Source organism: Lathamus discolor, chromosome 4 (genome assembly GCF_037157495.1).
Source record: "Lathamus discolor isolate bLatDis1 chromosome 4, bLatDis1.hap1, whole genome shotgun sequence".
Classification (NCBI taxonomy): Eukaryota; Metazoa; Chordata; class Aves; order Psittaciformes; family Psittacidae; genus Lathamus; species Lathamus discolor.
In genome coordinates, this window is record NC_088887.1 from 65,394,015 (window position 1) to 65,415,912 (window position 21,898).

At 36.7% G+C, this 21,898-nt stretch overlaps 1 protein-coding gene across 1 annotated transcript in view; it reads right to left on the minus strand.

Moving 5' to 3' along the window:
• The window catches only part of TMCO3 (transmembrane and coiled-coil domains 3), a 34,184-nt gene continuing 12,286 nt past the window's right edge, over window positions 1-21,898 (minus strand). Inside the window, exons 5-14 of the mRNA XM_065677868.1 lie at window positions 20,847-21,038; window positions 19,740-19,868; window positions 17,297-17,389; window positions 15,943-16,129; window positions 14,896-15,013; window positions 14,153-14,348; window positions 9,164-9,314; window positions 3,702-3,781; window positions 3,049-3,198; window positions 1-1,374 (exon numbers count right to left, since the gene is read on the minus strand). Coding sequence (XP_065533940.1) covers window positions 1,261-1,374; window positions 3,049-3,198; window positions 3,702-3,781; window positions 9,164-9,314; window positions 14,153-14,348; window positions 14,896-15,013; window positions 15,943-16,129; window positions 17,297-17,389; window positions 19,740-19,868; window positions 20,847-21,038 — 1,410 coding nt within the window. The 3' untranslated portion in view covers window positions 1-1,260. The remainder of the gene's footprint in view (window positions 1,375-3,048; window positions 3,199-3,701; window positions 3,782-9,163; window positions 9,315-14,152; window positions 14,349-14,895; window positions 15,014-15,942; window positions 16,130-17,296; window positions 17,390-19,739; window positions 19,869-20,846; window positions 21,039-21,898) is intronic.

Consider the following 21,898-nt stretch of genomic DNA (forward strand, 5'->3'; position numbering starts at 1 on the left):
TACAGTGTTAATGTATCGTTAATAGTACTGACTTTAGCAGATAAACCTCAAGATGATTTTTAAATTGTTAGAGCAGACTACAGTCTGTGAGTGAGCTTTCTCCGTGACACTTAGAGAATGGGCTTTTACAAGGCTTATCCAGCTACGTGTAATATTTTAAAGAACATACATGTATTTCAGATCACATTCAAAACACTGTATTTTAAAATACCATGATATTTTAGAGAGAATAACAGTTTAGTCCACATAAATGTGACCTATCAAGTCATGGAGTTACAAATACATATCCAGTCTGCCATTTTTAGTTTTGTGCAAATTAATTTACCTAAAGTAACTCCAAATATAGTAAAGCATCAAAAATCCAACCTCCAGAGTTACAGAACTGAAGTTTTTCCACATTTACTTGAAATCAGACTTCCCAGTTTTAGTACATTTATTTTTGATTCAAAACAAATAAATCTGTAAACAACTGCTGTAGCAGCAGTTAGCAACAAAAACAGGTGACAAGTGTCAGTCTTCCAATATAACTTAAGTGATGACCCTTTTTACTGTCAACTTTTAATCAGATATGTAAATAAATACAAGAACTAGCACAAAGAAAAGTTGCCACTGTAAGAAAATACATTATATGCTGTGATTTGGAATAAAATATCATACAACATTGGCTGCATCATTTGCAGTATGAATCCGACTGCTTAAAATAGTTTGATGCTAAACAGTTAAACCTTTTATTGGTGTAAAGGACTATGCTTTTACTCACTGTTAGAAATGTGCTTTGAAATTAAATTTCCTACTAGTATATTAAACTCCTAGATGTGAAAATGACTCAAGTCATTTAGTGAAAGAAGATACCATAGGCACCATAATATATATCTATATCTTTCTTTTTAAACAAAATCTGGTGATGAACCAGCAGTAACAGGATGAAAATGAAAAGGCACATTCAGGCAAAAGATAATCAACAGAGTTTGCATGATGCCATATTTTAAAAAAATAATTTATGCTCTGAAATATTCTGGCAGATTCTAATCTGTCAAAAAGAAAGTAAATTTTGTGTAAGTTGTGCAGTTTAAATTACATAACTATATTTTAAATACTGAATCTTGTTTTGTATTTATGTCTGTATAAGGCTTATAACCAAGTGCACATTAAGAGGACCGACTCCTCAAAACCTCTTGTCTTCCAAGTGCATAGAAATACAATGAGCAATGAAGATATTCCTTGCAAGAAGATGGATACTTGTATATGTGCAAATCTTAATCAAGTACTTGAGCGTCTTTCAGGTCTTGGAACACATTTCATAATGGCAGCTCTCCACAGGGCAGGGGCAAGTAGAAGGCTCAGAGTAGTCACACTCAGAATGAGAAGATAGACCTGAAAATTGCAAATAAAAGCCATTACCTCTTAGTTAACGTGGTAAGCTTAAGAAGTGATTAGAAGTTTGAGGAGATCAAACTCTTCTAGACAATATGTTCAGGAGAGTTCACCTGTCTTCCTAACCAATTATGCATACTGCTACCAAAGCAAACAAGTGCATGCTCAAATCATTTGTTTACCTGGTTTGAAGATACAATTACAAAAACAATGTTATGAGCTTATAGAAAAACAAATTATTTACATGTACAGTGAAGAGGTCAATTTTGAAAGTTCAGTGTTTGCTAACAGGTCAATGGCTAAATACCATTTTATTAAAACAAAACCAAAACAACAACAACAAAAATCCAACCAACCATGACAACAACAAAATATTACCATATAAACCAGCCCCCCGCCACGCTATTGTGGTTTAATGATACAAGGGCTGAGTACTATTTTATACACTAAAAAAATCCCAAACAAAATTCCCTTTAAGTCATACCGCACATCATCTGGAAGAAAGATCTTAGCTACATAGTCTGAATGAGTCTTATAAAACAGCAGGAAGTAGTTTTAAGGTCTCAAACAGAAGAATGACTTATGGAAATTTTAGAGCTATATAAACCTGTACATAGATAATAACATGAGAGCTGCCACAGAAAAAAAGGAGAGCCTACAGGCTTCCATGTGCAGTGCGTGGGCCCCTAACCTGGTTCTGTGATTACGTATGGGTATCTTGAAACTCTGTAAAACATACAATATTTATAACTCCTAATTATATGCACAAATGAACATGAAAATGAATCACTTTTGCCTACAAGTGAACAGCATTGTGTAAGTTTTTCACACATGCTTTATCTGGAATAGCTTCCAGCATTATACAGCCCACTTGCTCACACAATGAAAAGCTTGGGGTGCCAGCAGAGTATTTTTGTGAGCAGAGATACAGAGGAGAAGGCAGACAGCACTAGAAAATGAGGTCAGTTGTTTTATCTCCATAGCCGTAATTTACTTAATTTCACAAAGCAGACTTCATCTTGAAGAAAATAATATTCTTACAGCTTCTATATAAAACTAAGTTTCAGGTTTCTTTCCTGGGTGATTTTTTTTTCATGACTACTGAAAAAGCTGGTTGTTTCTTCTGCAAAGGATTTTAAATGAACAAGCTCTGCAGGTAAAGATTACAAGTTTGCTTGTTTGTTTAAATGTTAAGGCAATTTCTACTTCACCGTATCTGCTCTCTAGCTCTTATTTACCAATATTCCCTTACTCAAATCCTGTACTCTCAGTTACTTTTTTCTATAGCTGTATCAAGATTTTAAAAGCAAGGGCTTCTCAGTGTTAGTGACGCGGGTGCTATCTACAGCTCCCTACTCAGTTAATAAAGAAGTTGTAAGAGCAGTTAAGGTAAAGCATTTATAACTAAGCTATTTAAAAGTAAAACTCACTATTTAATATTTTAAAGTACAATATGAAACAAATGAAAAACAGAACTAAGAACCCTGTCAGGGACATACATGTCTCCAATTGTATGGGTTGATTCTATTTGTTAGCAGTTGAGAGATACCGGTGTACTGGTATTTCAAATACGAGTCATTATATTTCACAGTATTTCAAATACAATGTCATACAAAAACCCCAGTAAGTTTTTCAGATGCAGACCCCAAAGTAAGTAAGTATAAAACAGCTTACCTCCCGAGATATGATCCCTGCTCTACGTGCTCTACTTCCCAGAACAAAAGAGAATTCACTGACTTGTGCCAGTCCTGCTGAGACAATCCACTTGATATACTGGCTGGTCTTTGGAAGAATCAGAGAAAGGACAAGCACTGCCAAGACAAACTTGAAAAGCAAGGTTTTGGGGGGGGTTATTGTGGGTTTGTTTTTTCAATTAAAAAAGTGCAGTAAGTAAAATAGTTAAATCTTTGTGAGATACATAGCATCAAATACAATAATTCTGGACCTAAACTAGTGGACTTCTAGCGTGTCTTCTGTATTAAGAAACAAATGTACATTGCACAGTAAAAATTAGTATACTGTTTACTATAATAAAAACATTTGATAGCTTTGTCACAAATTCCAACCTAGATAAATAGATGTCTCTCCATGTGTAGCTTACTTTTAACATTAAATACAATTGTTTTTTTTTTCCCTAACACCCTAAGCTTGTTCTATCAAACTGTATTTTAATCAGCAAAATTCTTCCAAATATAGCTTTACAGTAAAGCTGTAATATTTCCTGTTATATCAGATGTTCAGTTCTCGCACAGAATTTTCATTAGGGCATGCAGCACAGAGATTATTTAGACTATTACAACATTAAAAAAAAGAGAAAAAGAAAATACCTTCATTATGACCACGGACAATGTAAGGAATAGTAAGACTGTAAGTTCATATATTACAAACGTGGGGAAAACATGAAGTCCTAGGAGGAAAGAAAACAATATTTCAAAGTTTAAGTCCACTATCTTACTGTGATGATCTTCTGAGTTTAATAACAGATTTAATTGCAAGACTGTATTCAAAGCCCTAGCATAGCTACCAACTCTACCTTCTTGATCATTAAAGCACTTCCTGCATTTATCCAACCATTATTCCTTCAGAGAGGTTTAGCACAAACAATATTCCCAGCTGAGTTAAACTGTAGATGACTGATGCACAAGCACTTTCATTTATTAAGTTTCTGTCTTCCACACCAGTCAACAATCCAGAATCTGAACTGAAACACGCCTCTGGTAAGAACTATAAAAATACTGCCGGAAAACAGTTCCGTTGTTCTGCATAATGACTGTAACATACACTTGGCTCGACTGTTTCAGCATCGTTGTACTGCATGGTAATGGGACTATCACTGTGGAAGGATCATGATAATCAGCATTGTATAGACTATAGAGCTACATCAGAAAATGTAACTATTTGATCTTATAACCCTCACTTGCCAACACTGAAAGTCACCTGAACTGGAAAAGTGACTTGGGACTGGAATCAATAAAAGGCAAAAAAATCCCATGCACAGCCCTAACAATTAAGGAATTATATAAAACTCCATTGCTGTGAAGTTGTTGGGGTTTTGAGTGTGGGTTTTTTTTTGTTGTTTTGTTTGCGGGGTGTTCTGTGGGGGTTTTTTTGGGGGGGGTGGGGGTTCTCTGCTAGTGATTTAGTTGTTTGGGGTTTTTTTCTTCTAATTTTTTTGGTCATTTTAATTCAATGAATATAGAAACAAGAACCATAAAAAACACTGAAATGGAAAACTAAATCCTGCTAATATTAAACATAACAAAAAGAAGTATTTGTTGGAGAAGTCCTGGAATAATCTAACGCACAGCTGACTTAAGTCCATGTTTTCTTCCTATGGTATGAGGAACTTCTGCAGGCAAACATAACTCTTATTTTTGGAAGCTTATTCCTTTTTCCTAAAAGCTCTTAAAAAAAGGAACCAAAGTAACGGTGGTGTTCCTGATAAATCCATAATAGTTGGCAGTTCTCCAACCAAGTTATTTCTGGTAAAGGCCAAGAATTTAGCTTTCTAAAGCATGAGGCATGTAAATCGATGCTGTAGCTTCTTATTTTAATGCAAGGCAAGTTTTCACTAATTTTCCCTGCCCCATAGCGCTGTAGAGCCAGAAGAACTAGAGAGCTAAGGGTCATTTTCCCTTCTTGAGTGCTCAAGAGAAGTTACTTACAGTAAATTCACAATGTATTGTGGATGGAAATGCATGTAAAGTACAACAGAGATTTTTATACAAGTACTACCCAGTCCGCATGTATGCACCCCGTTTTATTTCTTCATTTCTTTCCAGCTACTGAAGTGCAATGCAAAAGACTATCAGAATAACAAAAGAGATGGCAGAATAAGAGGGAGAAGCATGACACCAAAAAAAGAAGTCCTAATATGTGCACACATGCTCATGGAGGGGAAAAGTAAGTTTTTGTACTATGCACATTGTTCATTCACCTTTAAGTTGGTTTCAGAAACACACATGAAAAGCAACTAGATAAATGCAGCCTATAACAATGTCACATTTGATAAGAGGGCCAACTCTGCCACATCTGGAATTAATTATTTTAGGAGGCTATACATACAGCCTAGTGCTCTCACTGCTACTGGTAGAGCTATGTTTTCAGTTCTGCAACAGACAAGCAGTCTGAAGTCCATTTGAACTGCTGCCTGATGTGGAGATTATTACCATATTTCAAAGAGCTGAGGCACAAGCTACCACAGATTTCTATACCAATCCAGTGGAGGTGAGTGTCTGCAAGGTGAAGTAAGCCTAAGCCTGTTACTTACACTATTCTGAGCAAACAAATAAACATCCCAGAACACAGACATGTTTTGGGGGAATAAATTCCACCAAAGTGGATTTCAGGGTCATTACAGACCTTTGCCCCAGTCCTAGATGAAAACGTAGCATAAAGCCAGAAGTCATATCAGACTGCTATACAGGCATATGAAGCCTTCCTGATATCAGTGTCATAAGGAAGATTTACCTTCATCGACAGAAGGTGCATGAATATGGCCATTTATTTCAATGGGTTGAATCGTATTTTGTGACAAAGCTCTAGAATCACTGTGGACTTGTTCTCCAAAACAGAAGAAACACTTCAACCAAATAATTCAAGAACTTCAGCACCAACATCAGGTAGCATGGGGCATGCTGGCCTGTCACCAATAGCTTGGACGTCATTTAACTACATTTCTGTAGAACTGAGCATAAGCCACTGGACTTCAATTCTAAGCAGTGTTCTTGAGTAACTGGAATGAAGGCCTTGGGGTAAAGGTAACTTTACATCAACATTGAGCCAAGAAGCACAATTCACTCATATAAGCTGGTATGTGTTCTTCTTGTGGACAGTTACAGGCTAGATTTTGCACATTTTTATAAAGTACTTCTTTCTTAACAAGTAAACTCCCTCCCACACTCCAATTAAACTGAATCCACCAATCTGCTGGATAAGCGCTAAACAGCACGCAAAGATCCAAATGTCATGACCAGATCCAGCGTCAAGAAAAGGAATCTTGGAGATCCTTGCTGGCAAACAAGATTACAGAAATCAGAACTCTACTGGTCAAATTTGAGCTAGTAGAATTAATTCTGACACATCTAATTCAAGATGTCCCTGCTCATCGCAGGGGGATTGGACTACATGACCTCTGAAGGTCCCCTTCCAACCCAAACTATTCTACAATTCTATGATCTTCAAGATATCACTCAGAAAAATGATGCTACTGATTCATCCGGATGCTGTAGCTATCAAGTCTTAATAAACCTAGGACCATAGGTAGCAAATGCAGCAATTGCTTCAGCTGTGGCTAGCTCATTAAGGTAGCAATGGGAGAACCCAACATTCATCTCTGTCTTTCTGCAATGAATTCTATTGTGACAGCTGAAAAGTGTCAGCTGACAGTTTGAAACCTCCAAGTTTCATTGTGTTTCAGCAGAACAACAAAGCATTAGAGCTGGATTAATAAGAGGAAACTATACATGTCACCTAACAAATTCAAATTAAGATCTTCCTTTGATTTCTCTCAAATTCAACAGAAACGTTAAGAGGCTTATCAGAGAAACATTGTGTGTATGTTTGGTCTGGACAGTGGTAGTGCTGACGCTGTCAGCATCGCCCCACTTCTGAAGAAAAACACTGAACCATTAAAGAGTTTTCAGCATGTTGCATTCAAGGTCCAACACTGACCATGAGATTTACCCAGAAGGGAAACTTGGAGCCTGGCAAGTGAGTACATCTGTACAGTATCTTGAGAACACTCAGCTTTGTCAGTCACTGGAACTAATCTGCCTCCTCACCAGTGGCAGATAGGGTCCTTTATGAAAAGCAATCGAAACAAAATGATGCAGTGGTGGAAATGGAAGGACCTGAGTACTAGGTACCAAAACAGAAACAAGAAAGAATAGTCTCAAATTCTAAAGTCCAGATGTTCTCTCTGAAATATTAGTAAGAACAGAGGCCAGCAGGAACTTTCTAACCTCAGCAGGTTGCATAAAGAGAGCCAGAAACCTTGAAGAATGCACACATGCCTACAGATGAAGAGCAACTCCAAGTGCAGCTGTTAATGCCTAGCTGCAAAGGTGTACTATTCCCACAAATGCACTGATGTGTAACTTTGAGAGAAGTAGGCAATCAGGTCATGCTAAGGACAGGACCACTGTTACAGATACTACACAAACAAGTATTGTTCAGCTCAGGTTTTAGGTAGGATTTCTGTAGTAAGGAGGATTTCTGTAGGATTTTTGAAGGATTTCTGTAGTAAGAACACATAAGTAGGCATTTAAGACAAGCAACATAGGAACTAACTTTTCTAAATCACATATTTACAGTCACTTTTCAATTAAGACTTCCCCCCCCCATTTGTTCCTTTATTATAAATGGAGCGGAAATTCTAGTTCTGCAGTGGTGTAGCACCCACCTGAGGATCTCAGGTGTTTCTGCTCTCTAGAATAAGGTGCTTGCTGCATATAGCAACAAGCTTTCTCCTTACGTGGGGGGGGCGGAAGAGGGGGAGGAAAATCTTTCCCTATGGCTTTATATAATTTCAAATAGTAAATCTATGTATTTATAGATGCATATAGTTTGCATTTGTACATATAAAAGTGAAGAGCAAGCAAGAAGTGTTTTTTGTGTCAAGACTGCTTTTAAAGAAGTTTAAGGAATACTTTTTATCCTACTTGGGTTTCTGCAGTTTCTCATCGCTCCTTTTTAAAATCGACCTCCTTGCCAACCCCCAGAACTTCCTGTTAACCACAACATTTGAAAGTAACTGAACGTAAAGGTGGCAAGAGCGGGATAATGATTATTGGGAGGGAAGGGTTTTTGTTTGCCTTTCCCCCCCCCCCCCCCCGTAGGTTTTGTTTTTGTTTTTTTACAAGCCAGTGTTGTCAAATCTTGTCAGAGGCCACAACTCTGATTTTTTAACTAACTTTCTTCAGAGGCAGGAAAAACGCCCATTTTCTGTGAAGCCACACAGACTTCTCAGGCAATTTTATCTACCTTCTTGCAATTATAATGGTAACAACAGTCTATAAAAGATTAATTTTTAAATTTCTGTAACAGAACTAATAAAATTATTTCCTTACAGTATAATTTGGGCTATATGGAGTTCTACCAGCATGCCAGCTGAGGTCTTGCCATTTTCTTGTACTCTACCAAAGTCTTATCTCCAGTCTTAATTTATGCAGTTGCAAGAGTATAGGACAGTATTTTTGTTCAGTCCTTTGTAAAATTAACTTTGCACCTATAACTGTCATGTTTTGTATCCCTGATAACACTATCTACTCCATCACCATCTTAGTGAAACACAAATAACTTGCCTGTGAGTATTCCAACACTGTCAGTTATAATGGCCGAAGAGTTTTACTGTATCTCACCATTTTCCTCCCTTTATTAAAAGGGTAAATTACTCAAACATGTATGTTACTAAGCAATCTGACTGATAAGCATTAGCTATTATCATGGGCTGGGTAAAACAAAAATCAGGACTGACAAGCATAACACCCAAACAAAAGCCTTTTCCCCTTAAAATTTTTAGGTATATGTTTTTAATAGTGTGAATTCAGAATTAACAATAAACTCTCATTAAAACAAGAGCTGATAGTACATCATGGAAATTGCTTACAAAAATTAATGTTACATTTAAAATATTAGCAAAGGCAAACCAATATTGTGGTCAGTTAACAGTTTAGTATTTTAATAAAGCAAAAATCTATCCCCTCTCCTCAATTTGTAGACACCATTTTTTCCTCCCCCACATTTGTAGGTTAATGCTATATTTTAAGAAAGTTTTATTAGTAGTTACCTATGGATGCAAAGAAAATGATGGCAAGAAAGTCACGTATTGGTTCAATACAGGACATAATCTCCTCAGTAACCATGTGACCCTGAGAAGAGATCAGAGCTCCGGCTAAGAAGCATCCCAGCTCCATTGAAACATCCAACAGCTCTGTGATCTGTCAAGGAATAACAGAGAATCTATTGCTGTTCTCTAGCCCCAAGTGACTTTATATACCATTTCACAGTAAAATTACAAAACTACATTAAACAACGTAGGAAATTACTGTTGTTACACAAGATTAGTAAGTTCAGTGTAATCATTTCAGTTTTATGCAGTACTGTTTTTATACAAAAGATTGACAAACCTTTCATGTTTCCCCTCCATGTTACCTCCTTCCCCACAAAAACATAAGTAAATTTCTTAATCTACATTGTAATGCTGCGTGTCACTTAAGGATAGCATCTGATTTCACACAAACAAGGAAGACTGTAACAGCTCTGGAGTCAGAAATACATAATACATGGAGCCTGTGAGAACAGCATATTTTCCAGCTGTCAAACACAGGGGAAAAAAAATAAAAATCAAAGGCTTGTAATTTGGAAGAATAGCCTCAATTTAGCAGAAGTCCCAGGCATAAATTACATGTTATTATTGTGAACTGGACTTAAGTGTGCCTGTGTCCTTTACTGAATAGGGATGCATTTAAGCATGTCAAGTAAACTGCTGAAATGAAGCCCAGTATCTGTTTGAAAAGACTGCTTCATTCTTTTTTATTGTGTGAATAGGGTACTAGAAGGAAGAGATGAAACACATGCAAAGAGACGGAACTAAAAACAAAGCAACTGCTTCAGGCAATGCTCAGAACATTAAAATAAGCAGCACTTTTAGAAGGTATAAAGTATTTAAAACAATTACTTTAAAACTATGCTGCTGCAGATGGTCATCTTACTGAGAAAGCTCACTGCTATTAATATTAATAGAAGACTGAAGATTTATTTCCGTACTAATTTGGATTAAGCAACAATACACTCTAGTATATTTATGGACAACATTCATCACATCTTGAACAGTGTTACACTGTATGGTATGAAGCTAGAACTCAAGTGACTTGAAATTAATGGAGGAGAGCAAAAGATACAATAAACAAGTCCGCAAGCTGTGCATAAAATGCCACCTAAAAATAAACCCCAGACTTCTGTGTATTGAAGTATTAATGCCCAAGTGCTCATCACATAACTCCAATAGTCCGTAATTTATTGCAAGACATTTAAGAACACGAATGGGTTTTGTCAACGAATGTAAATAGTTGCTGATCAGGCAAAACCAACAAAAATAACATGATAACTTTACTCTCATTTTAAAAGAAAAGGAATTTTAGTGCTTTTTGCCACAATTTGAAGCTGTCAAGGTGGAAGAAAGAAATATATATTTAATAAGGCTTCAAAATCACCAAAAAATGAATAAGACAAACAGTTACAAAAGTAGGAAACACTTAAGTTCTTCTCCATCAAACATTAGTTGTTTTAAAGTCACAACCTCGAGTATGATTAAAATCCAATATAGCCTCTTCAAATAAAGTTGGAATTATTTTTACTATCCAGCTATAACACACACATACACTTAAGTATTATCAACTGTAACAGAACTCCAGATCAAAGCTTTTATAGCTGACATTTTAAGTATTCCCATGTACATGCTTAGGTTGCCACATAAGATAGGATTTAGCGCATTTTATATCAGAACTGCCTGATACTGTGCTGTTATAAGAATCGCTATTCAATCAGGGAGCAATTTAAGGGTGAAACAAACACGCTTGTTCAGAATGCATCTGACTTGACTGGAACAAACTCTATGTCCATCTGGATTTGCTCCCACCAAATAAAACCTGGATTTCCATTCCTTCACTCTATGACAAGTATGATGAGCTCAAGGGCCTGGTAGATAACGAGGCAGATTTTGCTATTTCTTGTCTTCTCACTAGGTACTACACAACTTAATGCCTACAAAATCTATAGGTCACTCTTAAGTATGAAGTGAATGAGAGGGCAAGAAGAGAACCAAAAATTACATAATTTTCTTAACCCTATCCCCCCCTTCTCCAGTTTGTTCTTTTGATTTATATCCAGATTTATACAGACACTCCTTTCACTATTCCCATCCTGGTCTCTGGCTGTCTAGTAATAGTAGCAATAAGGCGATATACTTCCTCGTATACTAGATCTGTAGCTTCAGAGTTTATTATATATAACATGTGGGTGCACACAAACACACGCACACTGGAGAGGATTTGTTTTACTAGCAAAAAGGCATTCTCAGCAAAATACCTTAAATAAGCAAAACCTGGAAAGTATTTTGCATTTAGTATTCCCTTTCTGCTTGCATCATTGTTAATGTTTCGCTTTCAGCAAACAGAGCTGTAACAATTACTAATCCCTGGACACTGCACTGTCATTTCCTCAACTCCTACATTACAGAAAGCTTTTTCAGTCAAAATTAAATTAAATGTTTTGTCAGCTTACATGTTTTTCCCAGTACAATTTAGTTTTCAGTTGTTTTCAAAGGTCCCATTTTACTCAAATTCAGGAAGGACTGCTTTGTTTTCATTAGAATATTGGATTTTTATGTTCTAATGTTCTTCCAGAGCAATAAATAAAGAAATAAATATCACTATTATCTGTTCCAGCTGAATTTCCACCATTTGTTCAGCAGTTATTTTACCTATATTTTCTTATATGAATTTACCTATATTTTCTTATATAAGCTTAATGAACATGGTTAGCCAGTAAATTTAACGAAATCCCTGATGGAAATAAATGTATTAGAATTCCAGACTTTAGTAACTTAAATCTGCCCAAGAGTAAAGAGGTGAATTCTAAGCTTGCATTTTAAAGAAGTAAAGCCTTAATGAACATAGAGATAACTTTTAGTGATCATTCCAAAATCTCCATCTCAACTGTATTTTAATAATTAACTAGAATATTTGAGATTAAGGAAGCACTGTAACCTTCTCTTTTTAATTGACAAAAAAAAGAGTTCATAAGCATGTTATGAGCAATTGAAAAGTATTCTAGGCAAAAAAGGAATGACATTCCTAATACACTGCAGGAAAAAGTATGTACATTTTCTCATATAAAGTACTAACAGCTATGTTTTCTTTTAATCTTTGAGTATATAAAGTAAGCTGGCAATTTCCCTCCATTTGCTGCCGTCATCCCATATCAACCATAAGGCAGTCAAACTGGAAGGCACTTCTTCACCACCATGTTTATGCACAGTCCTATGAACATGTAAATGTAAGTGCTAGCCTTGTCAGGTCAGGTTTTATTTTCTCCCCTAATTTCTTAGGAATCGTCCAGCAACATAGTTTTAAAACATACCAAAACTGACCCCTGTTGTCATGCAGATATCTTAGCAATTCATTATCAGAACAGTATTTTAAACAATTCGCCTTGTAATGTTTCTGTGCTTACAGAACGTGAAAAACCAACACTACACCAGTGAACACTCTGGCTGACTTACAACATATTCTTCAGCTCATTGTGGTATATATCTCAACCTAAAAGTACCAGTTTGGCCATGGATCCTAAACGGATATTTCAAACCATAAACTAAATTTGCTTATGTTGTGATTCAGGAGAACAGTTCCCCAAGTAAGAAACAAAGCAAAACAAACAAACAAACAAACCCCACATAAACCACCAGCAAAAAAACCCCAACCAAAACCAATACCTCTGTAACTTAGAGCTCAAAAAGGAGTTGCTGAAAGTGTAGCAATGATCTACTGAACCTTGTTTTCACTCGAAGTACACAAAATATTTGTTCGCCCACAAGTGCTTCTGATGCTGAAGCAGCATTCTGGTTTTGCAGTATGAATTCCAATACACTCAAACATGTTCTCCCCCTCCTTATATATGTTAAAGTCAGTAGACAAACTCCTTGTACATTTGATAGGTGATTCGGGCACAATACACCAAATTTAATTAGATCAGTCTATGTAGGCCATATTTTTAATGAAAGTAAGGCTGCTTCTAGATACCATGATATTTTATGCAGCTTCTGTGGTTTGGTTGTTGTTTTTTATTCAAGTTGTTATACAAATGTTACATCTGCTTGTTAGAAAGTAAAAACTAGTTTTGTTAATTCTCTTATTATATGGCACATTTGGAATATGAATAGGTGTTTAGAGGGATGGCATTTTTCACGTATGCAGAAGAAATCAGTGAACTGTAAAGCTGTGCTCTCACTAACTTCTTTCTTAACCTTGTCCCTGAAGGAGGTGAGCTTTCTCTGTTGGACCTGTAATAAATATCCCTACAAAACCAAAGAGCGCATGCACAGAAACATTTTTGGATATTTTTTCCTCCAAAATTCTCAGAGAACATAACAATCTGCACATCTAGGATAATGGAGTTCCAAACCCACAACATTATTAGTGACCGTCACATTCTGTTCTCCAGCAAAATAGTTTTTCAGAGGGCTGAAACATGACATAGAAACAAACAAAGAAAATTCAGATGAAAATGAACCAACATGAAAGGGATACCAGAATCTATGAATCTTAAGGCATTTCTCTACTTTCTCAGCTTCATTCCAAATTGTTATACTCCCACAGAAAATTATTTTATAATAAAAACCACATTGAAAAATTGCTATTGAAAAGAATTTCGCAAGCAAATGACACAATCGGGCACTATCAGTATCTCAAAAACCATCCTAAATTACTTTCAGAAACACACAAAGTAGCCAAAATTAAAACTGGAATCACAATTCTTTAATTGGTTTAAGTTGCCAGCAGAAGTTCAGCTGACTGACATTCAGATTTTATTTCTTCTTACTCATCTATGCTGTAATGTATGAATCATCTGTGCATTTGGGGTTTGTTTAAAAACATTTTAAAACCAAATAATTAACTACAGAGGTACACGGATACGCAACAATAATTGATGGCTTTTGTGATACTTATGCAGTCAGCTACTGCATGTATCAGAATATTTTATTAATTTAAAAGATTACCATTAACATAAGGAAGATGAATGCAGTTATTCCTAGGATGAGGATTTCTTTATTCCCTTTGCTTTCTGCATGCAACTTGCGATAATATGGTCCTATGAGGTAAGTCTTTATAACAAGACATATAAGAAAAACAGCAGCCAGAGAAAAGAGAATTTGGCCAATCAGTATCAGTATTCTCAGTACTTCCTTAAAAATGCTGGAAGAGAAGAACAAACAAAACATTTATTTCAAGTGCTCTCATGACTCCCAATCAGTTCCCCTTAAGTGAAAAGATCTAATTCCACAGATGTTCAAAACTGAGTAGGTACAGCAAGATATTTGGATACATTAGTAAACAAGATGAATACTAAATCTGTCAAGTGCCCAGCAACCTCTTTTGCAGCCTAGAATTTACTTTTTTGTTGACTGATCATCAAGATAAGCTATCAGGCTCAATAATACTATTGCATAGTCTTTGATGAAAATATATCTTGAGGGAATAAAGTAACTGAAGAAATTAACTTATTTTTTTACAATAACAAACTTTTCATTACAAATTTCAAGTACTGGACAGGACTAAGGCAGCTAGAGCAGAAAGAATATCCTCATGCAACATAAAAGTACAAATAGTAAAGGGAACTTGTAGAACAGAGTGAATATTTTTCATGAAACTGACATTAAATGTAGCGCTTACTCATATTGGCAATCTACATACTAACTGGAAGGGGTGGGGGGAAGATATGTACAGTAATTTTTTGGTTTACCTGGAATATGTGCTCACTCCTACTTGAATAAGTGTAGGCATAACAGCTATAAATAAACCAAGCTGCACATCCTGCATCACCAACATGCCAAGTAGTACGCTGCTGTAGTCAATATCCCCTGTACACCAGCAAAGCAGTCATGGAAATAGTCATCAGAATCTATGCATGATTGCAGTACTCAGAAACTTAGAAATAGCTTAAACAAATGGAGGCTAAGTGTAGTTCTCAATGTGTTGATATAATTCAAAGCATTCTGTTTGGCTTCCCCCCCCCCCCAGTAAATAGTTTAAAATATTTAGAAAGAAAATATTTGTAAAGACATTAAAATATTATAAAGAAAAATAAAATATATTAATGGGAAGCTTGTGTTACACAATAAAAATATAGACTTTGCTTAGCAGTTAAGCACTAGTTATACATTTACTGGAACTCCTTTCATTCCTTTCATGAAAATATGCAATCTTTAGACTAACAGACACATGTAAGACCCAGCATGCATAAAGTATACACTTTACATCTAGGCATTAGGATACAAATATTCTAAGGAGTGGGAGGGTTACCTAACCTCCTGTTAGGGAGGTTTACATGGAAGAAAGCAGGATGGCAAGGTGTTGAAAGAAACAATTAGAAGTCCTTGAGAAGCTAGCAATATGGCACTTAAAGGTACTTCTCTGAAGAGCTGTTCGCTATGAAAGACTCCCTGCACTGGTCTTAAGTTTCCTGAAGAAGGATGTGAATTATTTCAGTTAGCCTTTCTGCCCTGATCTGATGACAGACAGGTTACCATGCTCTTAAAAAGCATAAGGAATCCAGGAAACCCCTAATCAAGTCAAATCTTAACATGGAGAGTACTAATTGGGCTATGGGCTACACTATCTTTCTCCAAAGATGACACCTCATAAAAAGAATATACACAACACTGGCCAGTGTTAAAGGACAACAATCACTTGTAAACCAGACCTAACAAGTGGTTTTTGTTTTGTTTCATTTTTAAGCAGTTTCTCATAATATAATACTACAACAGTCCATATTTAAAATTATACCTACCTTCTTTATCGCCTCGAACACTACCTGCAAGAAATCTTGACACCAATGGAGTGCTTGATAAAGATAAACAAGTGGAAATGAAGACACTTTGTGTTGGTCTAATTTGGAGCAGATGTCCCCATAGCAGACCAAAGGCAATCATCAAAACCGTCATATAGCAGGGTCCCTGCAAAGATATTTTCCATACCTTGGGAAGAAAACAAGTTCTTATAAGAAAGACTGGTAACACTTTTCTCACTGATAAGTTACAGTGATTTTCAGCACACATAAGCAGTGATCTGGGGCTGCAGTGCTGAGCCACTGAAGTAACAGGCTGTCATCCTATCTACAAGGCATAATAACTTCAGTTATTAGTTATTGTGCCGCACAGATACTCTAATGAACCAGAAGACTCATTACCAGATATTAGGTAAATTTTCGAGAGCTCACAGACAAATTAAGGGCCAAAGGTCCAGTATGGGTTCAAATGTATTGAAATCATCAAATGGAAAGCCAGTTACTTGATGTGATTCCAGGGTGGGGAAAAAAGGCAACAGCAAAGACCACCAACAGTACCAGCAGCCCACTCCACACTAGTGTGCATATAATTCCGAGGTAGCAATTTACATACTAAAGTTTAGGAACCCTCAAATTACTGATTTTTATCACTGACATCAGATGGACTAGAAACAGATCAAGCCGAATGCCCATAAATTCTAACACTCTTCAATTAAAGCTTTTATGAACTCACAACCATCAGTTTAGGAACAAGTCACATGATGCAACTCTACAATACATACAGCCTTCACGTATTTTGCAGCAGTATTTTCCATTATTAAAATCTAGCTCGTTTATGAGATAACCATTTTTTAATTAAGACCAAAAGAAAATTGCAACTTTTTTCTGAATCGTGATGGCCACATCATGTAATATTCCAGATTGTGCTAACACACTTGCCAGAATCAGTTTATCAGCCAGTACCAGCATGTATCATCAAATCAAAATGCAGCACTTGACTGAATTTTTTTACAACAGGACAGGCAAACGTCACTGGATATTCCGTAACAGCAACTGCATGCTAAAACAAAGCAGAAATGGATTTTTGTAAATTGTGTAAGATTTTTCTAGTAAAGAAAAACCGTTTTACTAAATGAAGAGAAATAGCAAAGAGGTTTTTTTGAAGATACTGAACAAATAACGTGTTCTGTTCTTTCCAAAGAGCCAAAGAGCAGAAGCAAGAACCATATTTGTCTTTTCAAAAATGTACAAAAGTACACCAGCATATTATAGGGAGAGTGTAAAATCCTGAAAGATAACTGACAACTTGAACAGTAGCAATTAAATCCTGTAATACAGAGGTATTATACAAAAATACCTTTCTTAATCTTTCAGGCGAAAACTCCAGACCAACTAGAAAGAGGGTGAAGAATACACCGAACTCTCCTAATGTTTCCACCTGTACAATAGACTTAAATAACAAAAAAAAAAAAAACAAAAAAAAAATCAGTGCACAGCAGTCTACTTATAATACAAATTTTAAGTCTATTTGTAAAACAAATAGTTTATTCTATATCCATTGTTAGTTCAGTTGCTGGTCATGTGACATCAGAAGTCCCCTCAACATCTTTAGGGTTCAAACACTTCCCCCCCCCCCCCCCCCATCACCTGACTGCTGCTAGTTAATTTGGTTGGATAGTGCTGGTCACCCTAAATGCACATACATTGATCCAGGTAAGCTTGGTTGCTTGGTGAAAATAAACAGGTTATAGTTCATGCATATACGATTTAACCCCCAGTGTCTGCATACCAGAAGTTACTTTAATATTAGTCTATTAATATAATCATTCTGCTAGACTGTAGCTGCCGTGCTGCTATTCATCCTACAGACTCCATGCATAAGTTTCTCAGAGCAGTAAAACTACCAGCCTTTGCACTTCAGCAAAAAGGGTGCAACAGCAAGAAAAGTGGTTGTCTTCCTCTTCACAACAGAAAAATGGGGCTACATCTGGCTAGCAACCAGTCACCAGTGGTGTTCCTCAGGGTTCAGTTCTCAGGCTAGTTCTGTTTAATATATTTAGCAATGATCTGGATGCAGGAGTTGAGTGCACCATTAGCAAGTTTGATAATACCGAATTGGGAGGTGCTGTTGACTCTCTTGAGGAACAGGAGATCTAGATAGATTGGAGCATTGGGCAATGATTAATAAGAGGAAATTTAACAAGTTCAAATGCTGGACTCTGCACCTAGAATGAAGTAGCGCCAGGCAGAAGTATAAACTGTGAGAGGGGTGGCTGGAGAGCAACCTTGCAGCAGAAGACCTGGGGGTGCTGGTGGACAGCAAGCTCAATATGATCAGCAGGGTGCCCTGGCAGCCAGGAAGGCAAACCACATCCTGAGATGCAAACACAGCATGACCAGCTGGTCAAAAGAGGTGATTATCCTGCTGTATTCAGTGTTGATGCAGCCTCTTCTTGGGTACTGTGGGTAGTTAGTTCAGAGTGCCCCTATTGAAGAAAGAGGTGAAGGTCCTCGAATGTGTCCAGAAAAGGGCAACACAAGCTGGTGAAAGGGCTGGAAGGAATGTCCTGTGAGAAGCAGGCGAGAACTCTGGGTTTGTCTAGTTTGGAGAAAAGGAGGCTGATGGGCGACCTCCCTACTCTCCACAGCTTCTGGAGGAGAAGTGCAAAGTGAGGTACCAAGCTCTTCTCCTAGGATCCAGTAAAAGAACTTGTGAAAATGGCTCAGAGCTGCACCAAGGGAGGTTCGGACTGGACATGACGAAGCACTTCTTTACCGAGAGGGTGGTCAAAGCCCCTGGAACAGGCTTCCTAGACAGGCAGTCAATGTGCCAAGCCTGGCAGTGTTTAAGAGGCATTTGGACAATGCCCTTCGCATGATTTAACTTTTGGTCAGCCCTGAGTTGTTGAGGAAGTTGGGCTAGATGATCACTGTAGATCCCTTCCAACTGAAATAGTCTGTTTTAAAACCCTAACACTTCCTTTCAATGTGTTTACAGTCCAGAGCAGAAGAGGACAGGATCCATCATCAATCAAAGAAGTGGAGATGGAAACTCTCTTCCCTGCCAGATTAGCATCTGGCTGCCTCCTCAGTTCCTCTGACACTCAACATTTTTAAGACACATATAACTTAACCAGACATCACCGTGCAAATTTAACGTGTTGTTTTGCCTGCTGGCTTAAAAATCTGTTAATGCACACCAGACTACTAATCAAAACATGTGCAATGTCTCATCAACCACAGCCCACTGCTTCACATGAGTTTGTAATCAGGGTACACGTGACAGAGCTAAAAAGGTTCATGGGACTCCAGGAATGTGAACAGGGGACAGGCAAAGAACTAAGGTGACTAGGATGGATGAAAGAGCTACAGAGATGCAAAAAACTCTCTAGGAAGCCAGGCTATCCTACTCAGGGAATTACTTGTTTTAAACACTTCCTCCACTGCTAACACTCACTTTTCACAAGTTTCTGAATATTTGATGTCATTTAAATAATTTGGCTCTTAAATGTGATGCTTTATGATTAAAGATAAAAAGAAAACAAACAAGAAAACCCCACAACACACAACTACAGCTTTCACTTTCAACCACCACTTCTGTCATGATTATATAGGAGAAAAAATTGAAAACAAGAAGTGATTCAAAGACCTTTGTTTCAAGTTTTAAGGCCTACTTTTACAAAGGTCCAGGTTTGGGGATTTGTTTTAAATACATCTGAGCTTGGCAATAACATTCTTTTAAAGCTACTTTTAAAGATTTCAACAAATGAAATCACTGAAGAAGCAACTTGCATACTTACCTTTATACTATTTAGTCCTGATGGTCCCAGGAGTACTCCACAGATGATATACCCAAACATGGTTGGCAATCCTATTGTTGTGCACAGCCAGCCACATGGCAAAGACAACATTCCGATTGTCACAATATCCTAAATATGCAAGATTTACAAATGCATTAATACAAAACACAAATTTGTGATGAAATTAAAGTGGGTTTTTTAATCTTTTTATTTCAAAGGATAAATAGCAGTGTAAAATTAAACACAGAATACTGCCTGTGAAAAGAAAACACAACTTTAGTAAACTAACCTGAACACTTCGTTGTAGGTGTAAGCACTGCGTTTTTGCAGATGAAGCATCAGAGGTAGTGACCTTCAGTAACTGATAGCTTTGGGGACTTATTATCAATTACTAAATATTTTAAATATATTATGGAAAGTATACAGTTTCCTGGGGAATTGTGGGGTGAAAGCCACTTTGCATTAAAATAAAACAGTGAAACAGATCCAGTTTGGTTTGGTTTTAATTAAAATAAAAAAATCCAAATAAAGTTTTTTGTTTTTTGGTTTTTTTTGTTAGTTTGGTTTTTTTTGTCATTGTTGTTGTTGGTTTTGTGGTGGTTGTTTTTTGGGTGGGTTTTTTGTTTTTTTTTTTGTTTGTTTTTGGTTTTTTTTTTTTGGTGTTTTTTTTTTTTTTTTTTTTACGAAGCACAACTATGATAAAAACCCATGTCCATGTAGTTTCCTGCATCCCCTTTTCTTTCATCTCAAGGCATGAAGAGGTAAATTCTCTCTAGTGACAACATGGAAGTGGCTTATCGGGCACAGCAGTAGCTTGTTTTAATACTGTAGTCCAGGAAAAGGGATGGTGCCCCGAAGGTGCAACAAGTTAAATCAAAATCAGAAAAGATACATGCAGCATCACTATCAGTCTTGAAAAGACTGTACTAGAAGTAGGGAACACATTGGCCAGATCACTAGTAGACATGGCAATTGTGAATGTTAGGGTAACTTTAGAGGGGAAAAAAAACTAAAACTGTATTCAATGCAACCAAGCAGTACTGGCATCAAACTAGTGGGACTAAATCTTACCAAAATGAATGACAAGAATGTCTCTAAAATTATTACCTTTATGAAATGATGATCAGCGCGAGGAATGGTTGAATCTCTGGGCTTGGTAAGGATATACTGATTGTTCTGGGAATCAATAAGCATGCTAAGACCTAAGTCATCCTCTACTTCTCTTTTTGAAGTATTGCTTTTGGAGTTGGCTTCATCTTCTTCCACCCTTAAAACTGCCTCAAAGTTTACACCTCTTACCTGTAAGAAAAGGAAATGTGGAGGGAGAAGGGGGGCTGTCAGTGAAGTATACAGTAAAAAGGGAGAGATTATTAGCTGTGCTTAAGTTGCTCTAGAACTTGTTGACACCAACTAGAAATACTGGAGTTTCTTCTTAGAGAATTCTTTCAGTCTCTTTATCAAAACTTGATGCCCATAACTGAAAAGGTTATAATTTGGTTTATGTTTTAAAACCAAAGGTTTTTCCAGACCTCTTTAGCCAAGTTGTCCAACCAAAAAATGCAAAGACAGGATTTCACAGCTGTAAAATTGCAAACCAGGATTTCCAATTGCATCCAACCTGAAACGTTTGTGGGGTTGTTTTGGGTGGGGTTTTTTTTTAATGCTTTATTACATTTAGAACACAAAAGGTTTGATTAAAATGTTTTTGTTCAAGAGAATAAAATGTTACAATGAGATTACAAAGTGATATTCAGTTCACAAAAACCTGAACTGACTGTGTTCCAAGTCAAGAAAAAGTCACTGTCCTGTAAATTTTAAGAAGAGAATAAGAAGGTTTTATCCAGGTCTGTCTTAACTGCTTGTAATTACAAAGTGGAATACACTAGGATGACTTCATTATTCACTGTATTTTTAATAAGGTAGATTTCACAAATATTCAAAAACACTTAAGGCTGTTATTTCTTTTAGACTCAGTAAAGAGAGTAGATTGCTGTCATTGCTGTGACTGACTATAAAACATTCAATTTTTCTGGATTGCTGTATTTTGCCCAAGCAGCTCCCCAATTTAATGACAAAGTGCATTCACATAAGACATCTATAAAACAGGGTCCTGTTTTCCTTTACTGATTCCCCAGCACATTTCCCCTAATTGTTCAGAT